We start from the raw sequence: 12,823 nt of genomic DNA, 5'->3' as shown, positions 1-12,823 counted from the left end.
CCGCGCCGCCCCGCGCTCGACCAGCCCGCCGTCCGTGAGTACTGTCTACATCGGGAGCTGCGAGAGATTACTGCCTTCGAAAAACGTTACGCCGACCCCAAATAAATGGTATAAGGAAAGAAGCAAGTAACGATATATGGACTCTATTATCCGCATTTAACATCTCATCACCGTTGTGCGTGTAGAGGCAAGACTACTAAAGTAACTAACCGAGCTCAGAGCCTCCTAGTGTTTTTGCTAACTTTACAAAGCGATCTAATCGTTCCGAGAATTTATGTACATTGTGTGACCACTGCTACATACTCCAGGATTACGTGAGCGATTGTTAATCGGCTTCAAAGCAACCCCGATAAAGAGTACTGTCTATAAAATTTATTATATTGTATAACATATATAAAATTTGAGTTAATCTTTAAGTTATATACTAATATATACTTTGTTTATTTACAGCGGTGGTACATCCAGACAATCAAGTCAATCTATTCCTGTCACATTCGGGCGCAAAACCATTGGCTTGCGCGCCGGTACCCAACTCGCACGACATGTTACTAGTGTTCAACTCGCTAGCTATTTACGTGGATCGTAATGGACATCGTGCGCGCGACACAGAATTAATGTACACCGCGCAGCCCACCTACCATGGTAAGTGTACTTTTTTTTCGGACTACTCTAGTGCTGTTAGCGCGGCTGGTCTTTAGAGCTTCACCGGACGATAGGGCACTTCAAAAGGAGTGAATGTATGCCAAGTCCTGCCTGACTGATACGACTTTCATCTGAAAGCACCGCTAAGGGTTCAAATCTCTGCTCAGGTCAATGTAATTTTGATTCCCGTTTTAATTAGACGGAGTATAGATCGGAGGAACCACCGGGGATGCCGGTGTGGAGCGCCCGGTTAATTGCGTTATATAGTGTACTTGAGGTCGTTGTCTTCGCCAGAGAGGACGGTGTCGTATGTGTTTGCGCGTGTGATAGCGTGGTAAGAGCGCAACTGATGGAAGTAGCGGAACGGAGTGTACTTGTATAAGTTTGTTGCTTTGTATGAAACTATTAAGTACATTTTTTATTAAGTATTGTATTAAGAAATTGTATAATGATCCCCAAACGTTACTAACGTATGTTATAACTGGGGTTTGAGAATGGTGTCACATATATATAATTAATATCTTTTTTGTTTCAGCGATAAACGAAACACATCTATTAATATTCACAGCGACACATATCGATATATATGATATAGAGTTGGGAGAGTGGGTGCAAACCATCAATATACGTAAGTATATACTGTTGTTTGTAAGATTGTACTTAGTGGTTGGTCTATACTGCAACGTAACTAAGGCGAGCTATAGTCTTGTATGAATTTGCCAACCACCTTTCAAAATCGATTTAATTGCTAGTTTTTTTTTTAACTATTTTGATGCTGTTAGTCGTAGATTTTTTTATAACTTCATTGAACGATAGGCGACGAGTGCAGTTTACACTCCAAATTCCTGGAAGGACTAACGGAGCGGTCGAAGGCTAACTCCTAGTGGTCGTATCCCTCAAGATATGACTTTAATTTAAGGGCACAGCTAAGGGTTCCTTCCTAGAACTTCAGCTCGAGCTGTTGTAATTTCGATTCGCGTTTGAATTGGACAGGGGTTTCTTTGGAAGGGAAACTAGATACAATACAAGCATTGAGAAACATTGTCGTTTCATTTTAAATTTCACTAGTCCTAAAGCAAATGAAAAGTAACTTTAAGACAAACAACATTGAGATGTCTGTCCATTCTAATTGTACAAATATCGAGGGATAAGGTCGTTGAATTTAAATAATTAAATAATTTCAATGCTCTTAAGGCAAACGAAAAGTAACCTTAATATTAACAATCGTGAGATGTTTTTGAATGGTAAATAACGCGAGCGTGGTGTGCGGATCTCAGCGCAGGCGCGTTATCCGCTAATTGTACTGCTACTAAAGCAATCGAAAAGCGACCTCATGTCAAACAGCGGTGAGGTGATGTCGGAATGGTAAATAACGTGTAAGGTTGCGTGCCCCCGCAGCGCAGGCTCGCCCGCTGGACGCGGGCGGGTGGCTGGTGGCGTGCGGCGCGCCGGCGGCCGACGCGGCGCCGCTGCTGCTGTACCTGCGCCCGCTCGCCCGCCGTGAGTACCATGCCTCCCCCCACACCAGCGGAAACAACCCCCTTTCTCGCCCCCGGAATCTCCTTCTCCGGAAGCATCTCCAATACCCACAACACCTCGGATGGCACCCCCTTACCCTCATCCCCATAAGAAACTCCCTCTCAGTACCAGAAAGCCCTTCACCACCCTGGAAAAGAACCCTTCACCCCCCAAAGCAAACCCTTCCTCGCCTCCCAGAAGCACCCCATCAACCCCAAGAAACGACTCCATTCACCCCCCGAAATCGCTCACTCAATCCCCGGAAGCACCCTTCCTTCACCACCTCCTTCCGCATCCTCTTGATACATTTATTAATTGATGATAAAGATATAGTGTACCTGCCAATGTATGATATGTAACCATGAAGCAAAAACCAAATTACAAATTTGTTAATAATTTATAAGTTTAAATAAATCTCCAAAATATAACATCAAAGTAAAATGCTAATAAAATTAAAACATATGTACAAACTACACACGAAAAAGTGAACACAAAAAATAAGTTTCTTTCTTTCGTTAAAACCTGCGCATTTTTAATCTTTTCATAGAAACATGTCGGTAAGTCACCTATTAATTATACAAGTGTTTAATTTTATTATTGGATATCACAGAGGGTCCTCTGGCTGCGGAACAGCTTTCAACGTGGGGCAGCAAGCGACGGTTCTCTGTACGTGAGCAGTCACATCAAGCCATCGAGGCACATAACCGGCTGTGAGTTTTATAATATTCCCAATTACAATAGAATAGAATAGAAAATAATTTATTAAAATAAACTTACAAGCACTTTTGAATAGTTATCACTTATTTTATTTAATCTACCGCTCATTCGTAAAGCTGTCTCTTCACAAGAACTCTAGTACCCATAACACAAGCTCTGCTTACAATGGACTAGATGGCGCTGTGTTAATTGTCCAGGGTCATTTATTTATTTAACTTGGAACAAAATGTTATTTTTATTTACTCCTTCACATCTAAAATATTTGTGGCCCTTCGAGCCGGATCGCAGACTATTTGAGGGCTCCAATTGGTCGAATGTATTTCGAAATTTCAATATTTGTTACAGGTCTGAGAGGCGGTCGCGGCTGATCTCAGCTCCGACGAACTTCGCACATCTCTCACACATGGGGCCCGGCGACGGCATCCGCTCGCAGCGACTTCTAGACCTCCCCACCACGCTCGAGACGGCCGACGAACTGCCGCAGGTATCACACTTGTAGCTTTATTGCTCTAATATCTTGCCAATATCGAGGTAGGAGAGCGGGATAACCGCGCGGAGCAGTTATCTGATAAACTGCAGCAAGTATAATACGTGTAGCTTGTAGCTTTTTTGCCCTAATGATTATACTGGTCCGCGCAGTTATCCAAGCGGACCAGTTATCAGATGATCTGCCGCAGGTTTGACATGTATAACTCGTAGCTTTATTGCCCAATACCGATTGGGAGAGCGGAATAAATGCGCGGCGCAGTTATCGGATGGTCTGCCGCAGTTACTACTACTTGTCCCTTGTAGCCTTATTGCCCTAATGTTTTTTTTACCAATACCGAGCGATAAATTGTAGACTTTATCCGGATGTGATAATTAATGGTCAAATTAGTAATAGTAAAATGTTAGATGTGCATACGAGTAAGTTTGGTGAGAAAACGTGAACTAATTTTGGTAATGACTGAATCGATTATGAAAATTACACTGACGCTACACGAGTGAAATGTACGTAAACCATACAATGTGTCTGCTCTGAAACCATGTTCTATGTTGTAGTTTAAAGATATTTTGTACCCTAATTTGAACTGCTATTTTTTTTATTATATATACGCAATGGTCTCTCCCTTCATACTTCTCTATTTTGAAATGTCTACGCAAATTAATAATGATATTTTATTTACAGCAGGTGTACAGTAGCCGGGAGAGCAGTAAGCGTACATCCCCACTTACGATATCGCATGGGACCGGCTCTTACAACGGTTAGTACAATGGAAACTCAAATTTACGTATATCTGCTATACGGAATAGAATTGAATCAGATTATTAAATACAAATTAATGTAATACATCGGTCTTATCACTTACGAATCAATTGACATTTAATGATAATGTGGTTACAATCGAATAAGATAGCATTAGTTTTATAGTTTTACAACTGTACCACTATTTATTTATTTTTTTATTTATTTATTTATTAAAGGAAAACCAAGGCTATTCAAGTACATCTTAAATAAAATAAAATGTCATAGTAAGCCACTGACAGGCTTTCACTAATAACAATAGACTAATTCTTAAAAAATTTACATCACTATGTATAAAGGCATTATAAAGTTAACAAAGAATATGATATTACTTAACAAGAAACAAATAGTAAATTTATAGAAATATATACATATACATGATTTTACATAAAAATTAATTGTTATTTAAAGAAGGGCTCACTTAGTTGGTGTCTCGTTGATTTAATATTATTACAAAATATATCTATATTAACTGTTTTAGATAGTTTATTAAAATTGTTGCTAGCTCGCCAGAGAAATTAATTCTGCATGTAGTTAGATGGCACTAATAAGTTTTATTAATGTTTCTACATCTCGATGTAAGATTTCCGCGTGACTCGTGTGATTTCTAATATAAGCGTTTTGATAATACCCCTCCCATCGATCCCCCGTCCAATTCAAACGGGGATCGAAATTACGACGGCCTGAGCCGAGGTTCGAACCACTTGCGGTATCCTCAGACTAAAGTCGTATCCGTCAGGCAGGAGTTGGCCTTCAGCCGCTCCATAACTTCTTCCGCGGGTTTTGAGTGCCATCTGCACTCGTCCCCTAACGTCCGGTGAAGCTGTAAAGGCCAGCTGCGGCCAACAGCATTAGAGTAGTCCGAAACCAAAAAGTTTTGATAATTTTAAAAAAATTTGAAAAAGTATAATAACCACTGTGCAATGATTACTGCATAAATTTAAAGTTGTCGTCTATACAAAGTAGTATAGACGACAACTTTATACAAACTTACTAAGTACTTAGATTAGGGTAGAGATATTGTAAAACTTTTAATACTATTATTTTGTAGTTAAATACCATCTTAGTCTAGTGGAAAAAAAAAATTTTTGCTTATGTATTTTATTACTGCAGGGTCATGGCGCGGACGAGGTCGAGAAGCGCGGGAAGAGGCTCCACCTTCGCCGGGCTCCCACCACCGCCCCATGGAGAGGTGCGTATTGTGGAGCTATGTCGGTCACAACACAGTCGGAACACAGACTCATCACAAGAAGAACGAATTCTTGTGATTAGTCTGCGTTCTGAATGAGTGGTAGAATAAAAATCTCATTATTCAAAAGTTTATATAAATAAGGATTATTTCTATTTCAAAAATTTCAATTGATTATAATTGAAGCGTGCCAAGGCACGATACAAAGACAGGAGATGGACTATTCTAACAACAAGATAGCTGGGTCTGACAGACAAAAAGATGGGCTGATGATGTAAAGAATAATTCATAAACTAAAAAAACAGAATCAATTTTGTAACGTGCGTATTCAGTTTTATATTTTAGTTTCGTGTTTTTTTTTATTATTATAATGTATCATTTATAGGTCGATAGGCGGCGGATCTCAAGGTAGTGGCTCCTTATTACTGGAGAGGTCAATAACGCCACTGAGCCTCGGCAGTATGAGCTCGTTGCATGATGTACTTAAGGTGAGTACAGTCATAAAAAAAATATAAAATTACACAGCCATAAATTGTCGCCTCTAAGGCGTAGGCCTAAGGTACTATTACGATAGTACAATTATCTCTTCATCAGACCGCGAGGGGTAGTATTAAAAACCTGCTACGATTTATCTGTTCCGTTTGCGGGATGTTCGTATACCTTTTTTGTCCGAGTTATATTATATATATACTTATAGTACACTAATCATATAATTTTACGGACATAAGTTGTAAATAATAACGAATATAATACCCACAAATACCACTAAGATAGTGGTTTCATTACTACATATGCTGAGCTACTACAGTGATATTAAGGTTGAATGTAATATGACTTGGGAAACGTTTAATTTAGTACAATAAAAAAAATATATTGTCTATTAAAATATAGTTATGCGTATTCCACCAGGTGGGTACGGATATGGGGGAAGGACTTCACTCTGAGGATAGCAGTGCTCTCTCACTGAATTCGACCCCATGGATTATGGTAAGTCTATAATCATATAATTTTCTAAGCGAATAAGTATGAATAAATTATTATTATTTTTTATTAAATGTTGATTTAACTTGTCTAAATTCAGAATCCGGCCGTTTATTAAAGTTAGCTGTAAAATATCATCTGTGTCCTATATATTTATTATTTATTTTGAAACATAATTATTACAAGATGATTATACATAGGACCTTGCGCTTGGCGAAACTTTAATTTAGTACAATAAAAAAAATATATTGTTAACTATTAAAATATAGTTGATGATGTATTATAAGATTATGCAATATACTAATACAAATAAAAATAATCAGTGAGTTGAGTAGATTTGACATCATCATAAGACTCTGTATAGCCCTGATGGTAAGTCTATAAAGAAAAAAGATCCATTATTCAATTCTATATTAATTATGAATAAATTATTATTATTTTTATTAAATGTTGGATTAACATGTCTTAAAGGATCAAAGAATCTGTAATGTACTAAAGTTACTTCGTAAAAAATCATTCTGGATACCTGATTTGTCTCTCCTATATATTTATTATTTATTTTGATATCATAATTATTACTGGAATAGCAACATTATACATTGGACCTTGCGCTTGGCGACATCTGTATGCTGTTCATGTATAGGCCACAAAAGACTACCAACATCAGGTGAGCGGTCAGTTTGTTTTCTATTCCAATTACTGCAAATAAAAATCCATGCGACTGTTATAAATGCGGAAAAGAATCTGTCTCTTTGTTGAATAAACGGCTGAACGAATTTTAATGAAAATATACTTGGAATATAAATTGTATCACGAAGACGGACGGATATTTTTATATCATAAAAAGCTGACGAAGTCGCTCGGTAACTGCTAGTAGTCTATGATATATGTTATCTTATCTCTTATATCACGTATGATCTCAGAGAGAACTAAAATTCAAATTTTTATCATTCATTGAAATTTTTATCCCGTTCTATCATTCATTTCGTTCAATTCTTTATTGTGTAGACTACCAAAGAAGTGTACGAAATATTTTTTTTTAATTCCAGAAACCAGTTGGACGCGTATTGGAACATAGACATGTCCCGTTTCTACGCTTGCTTCTGTTAATGTTTTAATAAACATACGAGGCTACATTTGTGTACAGTCAGCAAACAAGAATTACCAAGAGAATATTATTTTAAATGTTATTTATTTTCTTTTAACTATCGCTGACTGTACAACATATATTACAGCATGCATTACTTATTTATAGTTGAAAATACTGAGTTTTTAATTCAACAATTTACTGGCATTTGGAATCTATAAATAGTGTAAAGGAAAGTCGCTACTTTTGTATGTTCATTTCCGGCTTCTAAACGACTCAAAGAAATTTGTAACGTATATAAAAAATTCTTATAAATGATATATATATATATATATATATTCCAGAAGAATTTTCTATGTTCTTTTTATACATATGTAATTTGTAAGGTTAAAAACTCAGTAATAATGTACGCTATGACTTTTGACGTACGCATAATAAATTTATTTATGAATTTGGTTCCTAATATAAATGAAAATTATAATTTGCAATACATATATTATATTTAATCGAATGATACGACACAATACCTTCCATTATGATAATAATGATGGTTATATTTAGGTGTAAAACAGACGTGACTTGTAGGTCAATTAGAATTGGCTGCGTCGAAGTCACTGCAAAATTGATACGGGTTCGATTCCCGGATCGCCAGATATTTATCACTAGTGCAATGATTATAATTTAAATACCAACGAATATGTAATATGACAATTTTATTTATATATTTTGCAGTGATTTCGATGCCACATCGCATAATGCGTGGTTTTTATATAATATAACAAATATATAAATATAATAGAAGTAGAGTTAAATAACCAAATTGTATTTATTTGCTTTTAAGGATATATTAATACGTTAAATACTCTTGGACGCCATCTTGTTTTATGCTGACACCGCCGATTTCATGTATAAATATATATATATAACATATGTTTATGGAATGGCGTTCATTCTTTTATATCTGTAATAAAAATTTTATGTGACTTTGTAAATTGTATTCCATGAACAATTTTATACCGGATGACTGTTTTTACCGCGTGAAAAAAAAATATAGCATAATAGGTAGATATTCGGCTGTTTTTTTTTTCAATGAAAATATTTATTTATAAGAAATATTGTCTAAATACATGTCAATAATTTATTTTGTACAGTAATCAAATATGAATAATATGAAACAAGTCTTAGGTAGAATACCTAAGACTTATATATAGCAGAGTTGAGTTGATATTTACTTGGCAGAACAAATACTAAGTCAATCAGAAACTTGGCTTAATATTTTAACTTCTGTTAAAAATATCTAAATTTTTATCTATAAATTGCAATTAGCCTTAAAATGTAATGCTTTATCGTATTTCTCTAAGTTTTATGATAACAAAGAAACTTTGATACGGCAAGAATGTCATCCGGTATGATGCCTCACTAGCGTAAACATTAAAGGCTAACCACTGCCATTCTATATGTGATGTTTTACGCGACAGATGTTCAGTTTTTAAGGGTTCACATAGTATAGGCGTTGTCACCTTACACATCATCCTTTGATTTGGAGTGCCATCTGCACTCGGCTAATGTCTGGTGAAGACGTAAAGAACAACTGCGGCTGACAACTTAGGAGTAGTCCGAATAAAAAGCTATACAGACAGTCTAACATAGTAATGGCAGATGAAGAAAATTAGAATCTCATAGGCATTTAGAAACATTAAAAATATTTGATGATCGAACAGATATGGATGGAATAGAAAAACATATTACGCCGTCTCCATATAAATGGGATAAGGAATAAGCAGATGATGATGGAAATTATGTGGTCACGTTTTTGTAAGGAGTAAATTGAAATTATTTTATTTTACTAATATATGTATGCTTAAGTATAACATTTTATACTTTAATAAAAAGTTGACTGTTAATATTGTATAAGAATATATTTAATGTTTGCGCTAGATAGATGTTAGATGTAAAAATAACGTTAACTGTACGCTGGAGTGCGTTTTTAAATATATAATGGCGCTTTATCATCATTATCATCATCATCATCACCATCATCAATGAGTCATCGTTTATAACTTAATGATATACTTTTAAATTGACTTCCAAAATAAGGTACGAACATACATAAATGTCATTCAATTGTTAGCTAGTTGTAAATATGTTGAAGTCGGATTATTGCTTATTAAATACGCGTTATGACAAAATTTTTAGTATATATATGTTCTTATATTTCGAATTCTCGTGTATAATAATGTTAGTTACCATACTCCGAAACGTTTAATCGATTTTTATGAAATTTTATATGCAGGTCTAAGAATAGGCTACTATATATTTTCATACCCCTAAGTGATAAGGTTTGGCCACCCCTAACATTCTTTTTTTGTTTTTTGGACAATTATTTAAATTCAATATGTGGCATTAAAAATACATATTACCCTACATTTTCACCAACTATGACACACACACATCCCTATTTTTTAATATCGATTTTAATTTATATAGCAAACTAACGTTTGCGGGCCAGGGGTATCTCCCAGACAAACTTAGGATGGATAGAAATGATTCGGCTGTTGTTACACAAAACGATGTTTTTGGTGACCATAATAATTCCATAAGAGTTCCTGTTTGGGTTCGAGTGGAAACCTCGTGGAGGTCAACCTGACATGGTGTATAGCTATGGGGTTATCGTCCACATTACTAATAATTTCCTTTCCTCCCTACTGTAAAAAAAAAAGACTGCACAGTAAAGCACTTGTGGTGTCTATTTAAATCTATTAATCTGTAACAGCTACTCTGTGCTTGTACCGTTTTATAACGATATTTATAACTAGCTGACATTTGACAATAATTGTAAAAAAATATCTATTTTATGTTGTATTGTAAATGTTTGTGTTGATAATGGCGCTGTTTTTTTTGTCCCTAATTGATCAAATTACATTATATACATATGACAATAATTGTAAACCAAAATGTCACATTTAAGTTAAGCTGAACATATTAACTGTATATTAATTTTACATATTTTAATCGTATCCTAGGTTTGTAATGGCACAAGTGACGCTTCCCTGATGTAAGTTTAGTTTTGTTTATGGAATGTACACTAGAGGGCTATATATGCAGTTTTAATGAGGATTTTACGGACCCTGTGCACTAGCGGATTAGCACATGGGTCGCGGTTGCGGGTTCGATCGTCGCACGGTACAAACATTTGTATTCATGAGTATGATTGTTTGTATTGATCTGGAGTATATTCTAAGTGTAATACTTATTTATTTTAAAAAAAATTAGTACCTATAATACAAGCTCTGCTTTGCTTGGGACTAGATGGCGCTGTGTGAATTGTTCAGGGATATAATTATTAAGCTTCACCCTTATTGCTACCTTTTACCGGGTATTATGGAACCCAAACTTAAACGCGAATATTTTGAGCATTCTAAAGTTATTGTAAGAGCTTTTTTTTGCATGATATACGAGTATTATACGCATAATAAACTTATAATCGCTAGCTTTAGTATTACGACCAAATTGAGAGGTAAATTAATAAGCGGCTAGCATTAAAATCAAAAGTCAGAAATATGTCAAAACTATTGTAGCCCTCTAGTGAAGTAATCGGTTGATATCTCATTAAGTATAGTAAATTGTGAATAGGTTTTTATAGTTGTGTACGCTTGCACTGTGTACAAATTGTGCGAGATAACTTTGTTACATATATAAAGTAACTTCAATGGATTTATAAACATTCTATGAAAAAATATTTTAACAGATTTACTGGATCCAAGTTTATATATCTTATATATAAAATTCTCGGTCAGTTTTCGTTCCCATACTTCTCCGAAACGGCTTGACCGATTCTCATGAAATTTTGTGAGCGTATTGAGTAGGTCTGAGAATCGACCAACATCTATTTTTCATCCCCCTAAATGTAAAATAGAAATGAGTGTATGTCGCACAGTTTGTATGGCATCTTATTTATTTTCTCATGTCACCTAATAACAATAATGTGATGTATATTAATTTTAAGCGAGTAATGTATGTATTCGTGTTATTTAACAATCTAGTCTTTTGTTTATACAACGTAATGTATTATCGATATAATTTCGTCCCCTGTATTTTGAATAAGTTTTAATTTAGTATTGTTTAGTTGAATTACTGAGATTCTAGCTTAATTATTTAACGGTGGGTGTCCTGAATGGATCCTTTTATACCAGCACGTTGATGTAATGTATTGCACAATATTCTAAATCAATGACTGATACATGAAATCAATAATTTTCTTTATTAGTTATTAAGGGGGAGGATTTAAGTAATATAACCAACCCCCGAAATGCTAGGCGACTGCTTAATTGTATACTTGTAAAATATCATTAACGTATTGTAATATTTAAATTCGCTAACAAGTCAGTTAGTTCCAGTGGTCCTCTGTGCATATCCACGTATATATAATACGTAAGACTTACTATGTAACTGCTTTTCGTTCGTTTTATTACTGAATTTAACGTTTTTTTAAGCACAGTCGAGTAATCAAGGATGAATGTATTGACACGTGTTTCTCTGTTTATATTCTAAGATGTCCAAAGATCTTCGTGAAAATCTAAATTTTATATTTATCTAAATGCTTTTTTTATACTTTTTTTGTGACTACACAATGTATGTAACTATGCACAGATATTTGATCTTTTTATTATATAAACTAGTATATATTTTTTCGGCTATATAGTATAATGGTTTAATATTTAAAATGTATTATGTCCACAGTACATAAAAATAGAAAATACAATGATTTTAATCCTTTTATTGTTATTTATATGCCCAAACGTTCTGTAAATATACTCTATATATATATATACATACTCGCCTATTCATGACAATGAAAACATACAAATCTAAGATTTTATATTGTAACTCGAATAGTCTATATTATAACTCGTAAGAGGGTTTATATACATTTTTTTTATTTTAAAATTCAATGTACTTTATAAAATCGTGCAAGCATTGAATTGGTTATTCTATATGCCATTCCTCTCTCTTATATAAGGGGTTACATAATAAAAAGAAAAATATAATTTACAATAAGTATAATCATTCCATAAACAACATTTTTTTTTTACTTCCAAACTCGGTTGTATAGTATATGTAGTTAGCATAGAGCTATAATAATTGGAACATTAGTTAGTAAATAAAAATAGATATGGCTTACGATTACTGTTTTCGTCTCAAATACATACCTTCACGTTTTACAAAGATAATTAAGTACTTTCGTAATTTTCAGTCAATATAGTCGGTCGACCAAATTAGGACTTTAATTTCTTGGCATTCGGTGCTAAATCTATAGATACTTTTATGAATATTAGGTCGTATTTTGGGGTTTTTAAATACAAAAACCCCAAAATAAATTTAGCTAAAAAAGAAATATTAGGCC

At 34.4% G+C, this 12,823-nt stretch overlaps 1 protein-coding gene across 1 annotated transcript in view; it reads left to right on the top strand.

The window, feature by feature from the left end:
* The window catches only part of LOC131841574 (serine/threonine-protein kinase Genghis Khan), a 57,511-nt gene extending 50,069 nt beyond the window's left edge, over positions 1 to 7,442 (top strand). Inside the window, exons 38-48 of the mRNA XM_059189893.1 lie at positions 451 to 642; positions 1,178 to 1,270; positions 2,041 to 2,142; positions 2,771 to 2,870; positions 3,223 to 3,361; positions 4,046 to 4,121; positions 5,276 to 5,354; positions 5,737 to 5,839; positions 6,261 to 6,338; positions 6,920 to 6,999; positions 7,382 to 7,442. Coding sequence (XP_059045876.1) covers positions 451 to 642; positions 1,178 to 1,270; positions 2,041 to 2,142; positions 2,771 to 2,870; positions 3,223 to 3,361; positions 4,046 to 4,121; positions 5,276 to 5,354; positions 5,737 to 5,839; positions 6,261 to 6,338; positions 6,920 to 6,999; positions 7,382 to 7,442 — 1,103 coding nt within the window. The remainder of the gene's footprint in view (positions 1 to 450; positions 643 to 1,177; positions 1,271 to 2,040; positions 2,143 to 2,770; positions 2,871 to 3,222; positions 3,362 to 4,045; positions 4,122 to 5,275; positions 5,355 to 5,736; positions 5,840 to 6,260; positions 6,339 to 6,919; positions 7,000 to 7,381) is intronic.
* The last annotated feature ends 5,381 nt before the right edge of the window (positions 7,443 to 12,823 follow it).

The sequence above is a fragment of the Achroia grisella genome, unplaced genomic scaffold (genome assembly GCF_030625045.1).
Source record: "Achroia grisella isolate CSIRO2021 unplaced genomic scaffold, CSIRO_AGI_Agris_v1 utg1847, whole genome shotgun sequence".
Taxonomy (NCBI): Eukaryota; Metazoa; Arthropoda; class Insecta; order Lepidoptera; family Pyralidae; genus Achroia; species Achroia grisella.
This window is presented reverse-complemented; position numbering and strand designations above follow the sequence as displayed.